The sequence below is a fragment of the Stenella coeruleoalba genome (assembly GCF_951394435.1).
Source record: "Stenella coeruleoalba genome assembly, chromosome: 16".
NCBI lineage: Eukaryota > Metazoa > Chordata > Mammalia > Artiodactyla > Delphinidae > Stenella > Stenella coeruleoalba.
Window position 1 is genome coordinate 22241362 of NC_137162.1, and position 12425 is coordinate 22253786.

General features: G+C 41.4%; 1 protein-coding gene across 5 annotated transcripts in view; it reads left to right on the forward strand.

The window, feature by feature from the left end:
• Positions 1 to 12425, forward strand: part of SORCS1 (sortilin related VPS10 domain containing receptor 1) — a 552802-nt gene that overhangs the window by 354020 nt on the left and 186357 nt on the right. For all 5 annotated transcript variants that reach the window (XM_079901008.1, XM_079901005.1, XM_079901009.1 and 2 more), the window contains one exon: positions 3114 to 3187. In XM_079901008.1, coding sequence (XP_079757134.1) covers positions 3114 to 3187 — 74 coding nt within the window. The remainder of the gene's footprint in view (positions 1 to 3113; positions 3188 to 12425) is intronic.

The following is a 12425-nucleotide window of genomic DNA, read 5'->3' on the forward strand; positions in this document are numbered from 1 at the left end:
CCTGCCTGCAAGTCTTTGCAAGTTTCAAATGTACTGATATTTATAGTTTTGTTTGTTGGTTTTAGGTACAGACCTCTAGCTATGGATCCATGGAAGTAAAACATATTCCTCTGCTAAATTACCTTTGTCTGTCCTTTGGGAAACCTGAGTGTTTTACTAGGTAGATCCATTGCTAGGTAATTTGCATGATGTAAAGTCAATAGTTTTTTTTTCTACCTGCATCATCTGCTATGTGCTAGGCGCTCTATAGACACAGAAGGATGGGATTCCAGGCGCCTAAAAACTTTGTGATCTCATCAGAGAGGCAGTGAGTGATCTCAGCTATTTTAGAGTGATTTTAGATAGGAAGGAATTTCTGCCTTGCATTAATAAAAGGCTCTCTTGAAAGGCCACTAAGAAAGTTAAATATAAATATGTGGGCTACAGTTTGATAGCATTCCTTGTGCCGTAATTCTTTGGAAATGAGGCCACTGGGAAATCTCGGTGTGTAGGAGAGGGTTCATAGAAAAGATGTCCTCTGATCTGGACTGAAAAAGAAGACTGGCATTGAGGTAGGCAAGTCTTGAAGCCACCTCTGCCTAAGTGGGTAGCACCAGTGAAGGCATGGCAGCGGGCATGTGCCCATGTGTGAATGGAAAGGTGAGAAAGGGAGTCCACTGACACTAAAGGGTACCTTTTGCGATAGGAAACTATAAAAGATGTCACTGAGCTAGTAAGAGAGGCTTGGTTTATTGGATTGTGTGGTGTACCCACTGCTTGAGGGGCCTCTGGACGCTCACAAATAACAAAGCATCCCCTTGAAGAGGATAAAAACAAATATCATGGGACATGCCTGACTGGTCCACAGGTTCTGAATCCAAGCCTAGGGGGATCAATTAAAAAAGACATAGAAGAAAAACAATATATACACACAGATGCTGGAACCCAACAGTTTCTCACAGAGATGAATTCTGTGTAAAGGCAGAGATGGCAATCCCTTGGTGTAGCCTTAGGAGAGCTCAGAGTTTATATATGATTTTCAGAATATATGTGGCGAGTCTAGCCTTCACAGAGAATTATTATTATTTCAAACCACCCTGATTCTCTTACATTTGCATAAATCTTTGTATATAAATATAGGTATTAACATACATTTATAAATAGATATAGGCACACACAGTGGTGTGATCTCTGTTTCCTTTAAACTTGTAGAAAGCAGTGCAGCTCTGGGTTTCAATTAAAAAAGATGGTGCAAGGGGAGAGGAAGTATCAGACACTCCGGATCAAGTGCTTGCTGTTGTAATCCAAGTCTGAATATTAAAATGCAAGTGTTCAGGACATGCTGGGAAACAAGAAGCAGGACGTGCACCCTCTGGCTGCTTGGGTTCTGAATCAAGAGGGAGGATGTTGTCTTATCTTCTGTCATCTCTAGGAGGGGAGCTGTCTCCGCATTTCTCCTTGGTGCTCTGAAAATGAATCAAGCATGAAATGTACCCAGGGAACCTTTCTCCCTCAAGCATGATGGGGCAGAGAAAAATAATAAGACTTGAAAGAAGAAGCCACAGATTCTTCTTGGCCGGATGCCCAAATACTCTGTAGTTGGGGCCAAGTGAGCTGCTCGCTTTGGTAGCCAAATATTTCAGCCTGTTTTTGACTTCAGGATGTGTTCTGATCCAGTGGATACAATGTCGTAGTAGCAAGCTCTTCCAAGGGTCAGTAAGTACCCACTTGAGCTGACTTATTTCTTGGACATGGCTGGTCCATCTGCAGCCTTGGTGAGTCACTTGGTGACTCATTTGACCCTTCACTGAGTGCTGGGGATGGAGAGGGAGGAAAGTCATAGTACTCAGTGCAGAGTGACTCACCATCCATTCACTGTGGGATTTGGCAAATGCAGTGGTGGATGACTGCGATGTGAGTGGGTTACAGACCAGGCACATAGGAAGGAGATGTTCCAAATGATACTTTTCGAATCAGCAGCCAAACGTCCATGGGAACCAGAATACCTGGAGTAATAGGAATCTCTGGGCTGCCATCAGAGGACACTTCTAGAGGCAGAAAAGGTTCCATGGTGCTCTAAAAATTACTGGAGAAGAGCAGGGGTACGGAGCAAGCCAGCAATGAAGAACGAGATGTAGGAGAAGAAAGACCTTTGGAGGGGAAGGAGTATTTGGAGGGTTAGACCCTGTCTCTTGAGAAGTGTTTCCTTGCAGTTGCCCTTGGAAAGCACTGAAGCAGTGTAGCTACTGGACTTGAAATCTTCAATAACCATCAGTAACATGGCCATAATACTGGGAGTGATGGTGTGCGGATTAAATGAGGGAATGCAGGAGAAGCACTTGGATCATAGTAAGACCTTAGTCCGTGTGAGCTGCTGTTAGAGCCTGCTTCCTTTTTAAAAAACCAACACTGGCTCCTCTTCCCTGCAGGATCGATTCTGGTCTCCCTAACTTGGCCTTCAAAGCCTTTTTCAAGTTACCCTCAACATTTTCATCTAAATTTATTTAGATAAGCCAGGCTTATTCATATACCGTCCCTGCATTTCTCACCTTTGACCCACGTTGTTCCCTTTGTGAGTAATGCCCGTTCCATTTTTGTCAGTTTGAATTCTGCCATTCATTCAGATCCCAGTTGACTCCCCACATATCTCGGAAGCATCCCTCATTGACTTCTGAGTCTCTTTCCTTTGCATTCCTTTATCACTGGTGGTATGCTCATTATTTCAGTCAGGTTTTGGCTATACTGTTGGCTTTCTGAGAGCCAGGTCTAGATTTTGGACTTCTTTGTATTCCAGACAACAGTCTGCCTATGCTGGGGCCAGCGGTACAGCTCACCAGGCAAAACGGGGCATGAATCCCAGTTCACTCTAATATTTAGTGGCATGTGATTTCCAACAAATCACTTAATCTTTGTGAGCTTCAGTTTGCTCAACTGTAAAATGGGCATATTAATGTCTGCCTTGCAGAATGTACGTGGGGAGTAGAACTGATATGCAGAGCACTCATCTGGCATAGAATGGGTGCTAAATAAATGGTAGATATTATTCTTGTTAATAATAATAATCCAGTGAACTGATGTTTGTGCATTCAGTGTACCGTAAAGTCGTGGTGTTGAATACTTTCTGTTGTCCACAGTTATACAGTTCTGCTGAATTTGGGAGAAGGTGGCAGCTTATCCAGGAAGGGGTCATACCGAACAGGTTCTACTGGTAAGTCTCACTCTATTTTCTAGCACATTTAGGATATCACCTGTGAAAATGAGCATTGGAATCTTTTCCTCACCCAGAACTCTCACGTGAATTCTGTTCTTATTGGGTTACGCACACAGCCCCTAGGGCAGAAGGTGACATTGGGGTGGTAAACATCTTAAGGGAATGTTAAAGCAGTGTCATAAATCACTTCACAAACCCAACATAGATAACTGAGATTAATGGACAACAGGGGCTTTGTAACTGTTGTTTTGTTATATTTTGATGAGACTTTGAGACAGACACTTAAGAACATTTTAATAGTGACTTTCATTACTAAAAGCATGATATACACGTATGCGGCATGTTCATATAAAGGTTTTCAGTGTAAATAAGTAGATCTTATTTAGTCTAAAAGCAGATCCTCTTCCCGTTCCTGCTTTCAAGTCTTCTAGACATTCTCATCATCATATGGGACGCAACCATTGTTTTTAACTTCTTATTTATCCTTCCATAAATGTTCTCTGAATTACTAAACACGTGTAAATATAAATATACATATTAGTAATTGTTTTTTCTTAGTCAGCTTTGACTGCTATAACAAAATACCATAGACTGGGTGGCTTGAACAACACAGAAAAGAAGGAGGGAAAGAAAGTAATATTCTCTCTTTTTTTTTTTTTTTTTTTACCTTCTGAGCCCATCCCCCTGGTTAAATTAGAGGTGGCCTCCCTCCCTGGGTTACTACAATTGAAAACAAGGGGTAATACAAGTTCTTTTTAGCTTCTGAGTTTCCAAGGGCCTAGATCCCAGCAAAATAAGAACAAAGTACAAAGTATTCTAGTGTAATGTTGACATTACTTATCAATCCCTTTTGAATTTACAACCTAAACCCTATGAAAGACGTGATTCTGCCTTATCCTAATTTATCTAATCTGCCTATGGAAAAGGCATCTAGGTTGTTTCCAGACTTCTGCTAGTATAAACAGTGCCCTGCAGAACTAGCTCAGACAAGAGTTTAAATATCCCTTGTTCACATCATTGAGAATCATTGGCGCAATGACCTTTTAGGAGCCAATGAGCTTCCTGCAGCTAGGACAGTAAAAGTTGTCTCCCCTTTACTCCTCCTGAAATCACACTGCCTCTCACCATGCCTTGGGACTTCCACGTACCTAATAGCTTCCCCCACCACTCTAATTCTCTCACTTCTAAGAGGAATGCATTTTTATCTTTCTTATTTTCAAACACTGCCCTAAGACCCTGTGGGATTTGAAAGCCAGAGAACAGATAAATCTCTTAAAACACTAGTGAAACTGCCTGAAAAAGTAAAAGACAAGTCATTTGCAAACAAACTGGCTCAAAGCTAACACACAGAGACTTCTATATGGAAAGATACTTTCTCCTCCCGCATCACAGAGACATTGATAACTAAATAGGGTTTCTGTTGCTCAGAACTTATTCACCTCTTCCCTGCTGCTCCCACTCAGGAATGGCTGAAGCTTTGTTTTTGGCATCTAAGTTGGATGCCCTTCTCCAGGAATTCAGTTGTAGCTGTCACTGCGTCTCCCTTCTCTGATCAGCATTTCTTCTCTTCCTCACTTACTCATTCGTTCCTTATTCATGAGATACCTTGCATCTCCATGTGTTTTGCCTGTAAATTATAAAGTCACTTTTTGGAAAGCAGGTCCATATTTTTTTCTCTTTTACTGGGTGTTATACGTTCATAGAAAGGCCTCAGAGAATAAATAAATAAAAGACCAAACTAAATTAATGTGGTTCCCCTGGTTTAACCTGGAAATGAAGTTGATGCTTTGCCAGTGAGAAGGTATGAGGGACCAATCATTCCTTAAGTCCTGCTTCCAAGTGACGGAATATATCTGCATGTGGACCCAGCAATTGAAGGCAGAAAGTTGCAGTTCTCAAATGACTGGAGAGAAGTTTGTTCCAACCAATAGAAACAAAGAAACACATTGACCAAAACAAACAAACAAACAAAAAACGGATGAGAGAATTTCCCATGTTAAGCGGTACATGGTACACAGTATCTTCTAGCTCACTGAAGGGCTTATTTACACACAGCTTTGGGAGGTGAACAAATCCATCATTGCTTTGGCTGGTAGTAATTGAACCCATTCTTATCTGTTCTTGGAATGGGGTCCTTCTATCTGTAAGCCTGATTAGCAAAGCCCTTGTAACCAAATGTTATATCATTATCTTTATAAGAACTATACACACGATCATATATAAATTCTAATTAATCTGTCTGTTGAGTGAAATGAATGATACCCCTTCTCTGCCTCTGGGAATGGAGTCTCTCCATTCAAGTCCTGATATTGTGATAGGCATTATTCAAACTTAAGCAATTTAATCCTCAGAACGATTCTATGAAGTAAGCGTTGCATTCTCATCCCTGACAGATCGGGAACTTTTGGCATGGAGAGGTCAAGTAATTTAGCCAAGGTCACACAGCCAGAAAGCGGCAGAGCCAGGATTCAAATGCAGGCAGAACGGCTTCAAAGCCCATGAGCTACTGAATTAGTGGGCTCTACTGCCTAGGCCTCTTGGAATGTTTTTTCTGGGCTGCAGCTGTGAGCCCTAGAAATCTAGCCCATTCAGGCAGATGAGCAGAGGAAATCCAAAGCTCTTTTGGCCGCCATGCCTGTGTGTGTCTCTCTCCAGCTGGGCTTGGCAAATGGCCTCCTTGCGTTCTTTAAGCTAGGTTGTTTTTTCCAGAGAAAGCATGAGACCTTGTAAATTGCACAGTGCACATTGGCTGTTGATGAAATCTCTTGGTCTCTGGCCACATGGTCTGTATTTTCTGACTCTGAGCAACTTCCTAAGGCTGGCAGAAAAGGTGTCATTCAAAGCAGTATTTATTAGACTCCTGGAAATCAGTTGCTTCAAATTACATAAGAACTATAGGGCTATCTAGGATTATTCAGTGAGCTTAATTGAAAGAAGCTCTCATTAATCATTTCTGCTTGAAGCCTGGCTGTGGGAGTGTGGAGGTGACTAAGGGGAACTTTTCTAGTGCTAAATTGAATTGACGAGTGACCCTGGGTAATAATATAGCATTTCCCATGGAGAAACATGAAGATGAATTCATATCTTTTCCTCATCACCTAGTACACTTAAGAAGTATCTTTATGTTGGGTGGCAGTAGTAATGCCACCCCTGGAAGTAATCAATGGCAACTGTGAAACAGGTATGGAGTTTACCAGTTTATCCTTATATTCACGGTGGTTGTTGGTAGTACTATCATACTGACATACATATGAACTTTCTTCCAAGGAGTTTAAATTGCTTCCAAAACTGATTTACATGTTTAGGGCATCTTATAAAACATATTTGAGCACAATATTGCCCTTAATAGAATAGGTGTCTTTCTATTCAACTAACTGCTATAGCAGTCTTGTTCTTTACTATGTCAGAAATCAATCATACTGGGAGGCAGTACAGCCTGGAGGTTGAGGGTCTCAGAGATACTGAGGTGTGGCTTCTAGCTTTGCCATTTACTAAGTAAGGGGTCATGGGGAAGTTAAGTTCTGTGTGCCTCAGTTTTTTTCCCCTGTAAAGTGAAGATAATTAATACCTACTTAATCAAATGAGATGTTTCTTGTGAATTGGTTATATGCCTGGCATCTAAGAGTTGTATTAAGTTCCCACTGGCTAATAGTAGTGTTATTAATAGTAGCTGACTTTTTTTTTTTTTTTTTCTTGCGGTACGCGGGCCTCTCACCGTTGTGGCCTCTCCCGTTGTGGAGCACAGGCTCCGGACGCGCAGGCTCAGCGGCCATGGCTCACGGGCCCAGCCGCTCCGCGGCACGTGGGATCTTCCCGGACCGGGGCACAAACCCGTGTCCCCTGCATCGGCAGGCGGACTCAACCACTGCGCCACCAGGGAAGCCCAGTAGCTGACTTTTTACGTCTCTTAGTTTTGTTTCTCCCCCATGCTGGCTTCATCCTCAGGTCGCTTTCCCCATTCATAGCAATGATGGACATCATCAGCTTTGGTCTTACAACCTAACAGTTTGGAAGCTCCATCAAACCAGTCTGCCTCTTTCCTCATGTTTCCAGGGATTGAATCCCAGTAGTCTGCGTTACTCATGTAGGTCAGACACATATCTTCCCTGGGAACTGAAATAAGAGATGGTGTTGAGTCCCAGTTAAACTGCATGGTTCAAGGTTGGAGGAGAGAGGATTTCTAAAAAGGAAAAAAAAGAGAAAAAGGTTCTGTTATCATAAAATAGACGGATAGATTTTCATTACGGAAAAAATACAGATGGGAGAACTGAGTGCCAGCAAGATACTGTTCCATGAAAGGGATTCGTATTTGTTAATTCACTATATACAATGGTCTGGGCACATGATAAATCGTGCCCTTTGATCCTCATAACAGGACTGTGAAGTAGGGATTTTTACTCTCGTTTTGATGAAATAGAAAAGTGATGTAGTTTACCCAACATAAAATGTAATACAGCCGGGTTTTGAAACTTGGTCTCTCTGGGTCCATGGCTCTTGCTTGCGATAGTAAAGATCAGCTCAAAACTCAAGACTTATTTTCCACCTGTATCCCCCATAATAACTGTTAGTTTAACAGCTGGATAGATAAGAGCCAACGTGCTGCATTTGACACTGAAGAAGAACAAGAAACGGAGGACCAATGTTAGCCAAATGCCTTGAATAAGTGCAGCTTTTGCCAGAAGCCAAGTTTACTATTAGAGGTTGATGAACGTGGTTTGTTGGCATCTGATTCGAGTTTAGGACAAAGCAATGGCAGGCAGTTTTCGTTAGAAACCACTCAGTGATCTTTATCTATGCAAAAGACAAAGCAATCTTAGAACTGTTTCACTTAATTAAAAATACATTCAGATGTACCTTATTGATTATGTCATTCTGACGTATAGGGGGCTGGCTGGAAACAGGGACAGCTGAATGGCGATGACATGTTTTCTGTGACAAATTCACACATGGAAAATTAAGAGTCGGCTCGACAATGAACCTGTTGTTATTCTGGAATGCCATCTTGTTTCAGTGGTATCCCTCAGGGGGCATAAGACAGCTGTATTATATAGCAGAGGGATGTAGGGATACTTCCGGCTCCATCCTCAGTGTGTTTGAGCAAGTTTCCACATTCTCATTCATCCCCATTGTACAATGCCAGTCAGTATGAATGACTTCCCATTGCACATCTTTGGCAACAAGTCCCATTTCTTGAGCACTTACTGTGTGCCAAGCTCTGTGCTGAGTGCTTTGCATATGTTGTTTTAAACAATCCTCAAATCAATGATGTGAAATGATTTATTGATCAAAACTCCGTCAAGACCTGTGATAGAAAAATGCAACCTCTTTTAAGAAAAAAAAAGTTTAAAGCAGTATTGGCTCATGGATCTGATAAATCAGGTCTAACTTTTTCTAGACTCTACTTGATCCAGAGGCTCATTGAAGTCATCAGCTCTTTTTTCTTTCTTTTCTTTTGTTTCCAAAGGCATTTGTTTTTTTATTGAAGTATAATTGATTTACAGTGTTGTGTTGGTTTCAGGTGTACAGCAAAGTTATACATGAAGTCATCACTTCCTACCCAAGGTCCTCTCATCTAACCTCAGGCATAAGAGGCAGATCCATACACTTTTGTTAATATATCTGGCTATAGTCAGAAAACACTCTGGGACTTAAAAAAGTTTCTCTCTGTGCTGATTCATGGCACTGCTGCTCATCATCTAGTCCTTGTTGAATATTGCTGCCAAGCCAATTTCAGCATTTTATTTACCTTGTTGCTTGATAGCTTGTTTTATATTCACCAGGTCACCATGACCCTTCCTCTTCTTCCTTCAGATATGCTGGCATTCAACACAGCATCTTCAAGACTTCTAAGCCACTCACACCAAAGGGGCTTGGAGGGGATATGGCATGAGATGACTCTTGTCTCTTTCCCCAGATGGGTTTAATGGATTCAGTAACAAGAGAATTCTCTCGACTTTTCCTTTCTCAGGTTTTGCAAACTGGAAATGGGGTGAAGTCTAATGATGTTACAAAAAAAAAAAACAAATATATATATGTACGTATACATATATATGTAAAATGTAATGTATAAAGTAAAACTCTGTGCTGTCAAAATAACTAGAAAATGTGATACTGTGTTTGATAGTATTGGATTAGATAGGGTGTAAGGCTATTTTTTAAAGATACTCTGTCTCATCCTTCACCCACATCTATGAAACTAGTCATTTTCTGCAGAGAACTTCTTAAAAAACACCATCACTCGCTTTCAATTTTATGTGAGCTGGCAGTGGAACATCCCGCCACTCAAAATCAACTTTTTCTAGAGCTTCCGTATTTCCGTATTCCCTATATCCAGCCTCAGTGCCTTAGAGTCATATTCAACTCTGTTCTCTTACTCACTCTTTTTTTTTTTTAATAAATTTATTTATTTATTTTTGGCTGTGTTGGGTCTTTGTTGCTGCTTGCGGGCTTTCTCTAGTTGTGGTGAGCGGGGGCTACTCTTCGTTGTGGTGTGCGGGCTTCTCATTGCAGTGGCTTGTCTTGTTGCAGAGCACGAGCTCTAGGCATGCGGACTTCAGTAGTTGTGGTGCACAGGCTTAGTTGCTCTGTGTCATGTGGGATCTTCCCGGACCAGGGCTCGAACGTGCGTCCCCTGAATTGGCAGGCGGATTCTTAATCACTGTGCCACCAGGGAAGTCCTCTTACTCACTCTTAAATCTTTGGGTTTCTAAGTCCCATTGGTTCTACTTCAGGGAAGTTATATCTGTCCACCTCCTCTTCCACCCTCCCTAGCATTACACTGGTTCAGCATCCCCCCCACTAGGAATAGTGAAAAGGCCCCTCCATCCATCCCCTCATATTGTAACTACTGCCAAAGGAATCGTGTAAGCATTTCCCTGATCGAGTGTTTGCCCCATTCCTCATTGCCTACAACATAAAATTAAAAAGAGTAAGAATGTAACCAGGTTCTTGCAAACCTGGGTTCAGATATATATTTTCTGAGCCAACCGCCATGCTCCTAGTTCTTTGTGCTAAATTCCAGGAGGCCAGATAAAAAGTCTAAGCACTGGTTGGTCTATGGAGCAGTCTATATCTCTCATCTCTATGGTTTTATACAACTCTTACCTGGGGATAAACTGTCCTTTTTTGTTTTTGCAGTGATTAATTTTAGCACCTACTGTGTATCAGGACAGTTTGGGTCTTTGAATGCAAAGATAATGTATGAGGGTATTTGTCATTATTAGGATCACAGTATCAGACCTTTATGGCCTTATGCTGATGGCTGCGTCTACCATGTAGCCTTCTTCGGTTCTTGCTTCTTGTTTTTCTAGGCAAGAAGAATCTCTTTCTTTGAATTTCAATGTGATTATGTCATAAATAAAACATAATGTGTCATAGCATGCGTTGTATTACAGGTGTGCGTGTGGGATTGGTTGAAAGAGTACAGGCTTAGAGCCAGCGTATGAAGCTTCCAATCTTAGCTTCACTCTCTACTTACTACCTGGGTGATCTCGAGAAACTCCTTCACCTGCCCGAGCTTCAGTTTCCTTATTCGAAGGCTTATTTTGAGAATCAAAAATGGCATATTATCATAATTATTATTAAGTAACTTAGCCCTTAGTATGTGCTCTATCTTTTTATTTCCTCATTTCCATCTCCTGATGGAGGATAAGTTCCTTAAGGACCAAGACTGTCATTAACGTATTTCTATCTTGTGTACAACAATAAAAGGAATAGCAGAAACTATAGTGCACGCACACACACACACACACACACACACACACACAGAAATTCATCAAGTACACGTATATATATGTATATGCACAAACATAAACCTCCAGTTGAAACTCATCTTGAATGGACTTGATCAGGGAACCATAATAGATGACCTGTTTTTCTTCCAGCCTGAACAGGTTAGACTTCTAAGCCATTGACGCCATCAAAGTGTATATTGAAAAGTGGGGAGGATTCTAGATCAGTAAAAGGAACAGTTTTCTATGCAGTAGGTTGTTTACTAACTCGACAGGCTGTCCTAAGGAGTCATGAGATCCATGTTAGCAGAGGAATTTAAACAAAAACAGAGTGGCTGCCTCCTGGACTGCTCTCACAGGGAGCTGTGCCGTAGAATATTGACAGATCCTCTACACACTTCAGAATATGGAATTCAGGTGAGGAACTCAGAACCCTCCGTCCTTTGGAGCATGGACTTTATTCTCTCTTCTCTGGAAGTCTCTTCTGGTTCTGAGACTCTGAGCTGAACCATGTGCGTGGCTTGGGTAAGGAGCAGAGAGAAGTAGCAGGAAATCATTCCTGAGATCACATACCAAGAGCTCCAATGGGGCATTTCTGGCACCTATACTAGGCGTGCTGGATAAGAGGATTTTCATTATCCTCGAGAGGACTGGTGTTTTATCTTTTTTTTTTTTCCTGTTAATGAGCTCCACTTGAGTGCTATTTCCCTCTCCACTTGCACCTTCCTCCACTTCTTAAATCTCTTCCTGTGATTAGCAAGTTTTCCCTACAAATTAAGTTAAATTTCCCCTGCTACACTGTGAGCCCATCACTTTTCTCGTGACCTGCATTCACTAATGGCCATTATTGATTCCTGTCCTCCTTGATGACTTCTTGGCTCCATGGACTGTAATTCCTCTATCTCTGAGCAACTGAGATTCAGTCATTTCTCTAGATTTCCACTAAGAACTCTTATGATGGCAGAGTACAAGAGACGGCAGTGAAAGAGTGAAAGAGGGGGAAATCCTCATAATTATGGCTTCCTAATTTATACTAATATTAAAAAAATTTGACTTATGCCCTAGTGATCAGACTTCATTTAGCCTTCGAGTTCAAGACCCTGTGGGTGTGTCCAGTGTCTGTGTCTGTGGTTTCCCTTTTGCTCAGTTAATCATTCTCCACCTTTGTGTGTTCCATTTAGCCAATGAGAGATGCTGTTTGGTGTTTCAGAGTGAGGGATCTGGAGTCAGAATGCTTGTGGTATCAACAGAATCCTGTTTTCAAGGGGTGTGACGATGAGCTATTTAGTTACCGTGTCTTCATTTGTATCATAGTCATCATAATAGTGTCTTCCTCATATACTTGTTGTCAGGATGAAAATGAGATTCCAGGTTACACTCTAAACACATAATACATGGTGAATAAATATAACCTATTACTTAAAAGAGGGATAGGACAAGGTGGGTATTAATGAGTTTCTGCAATGTGGCCATCTCACTCTGATACTGATTTAATAATTTATATT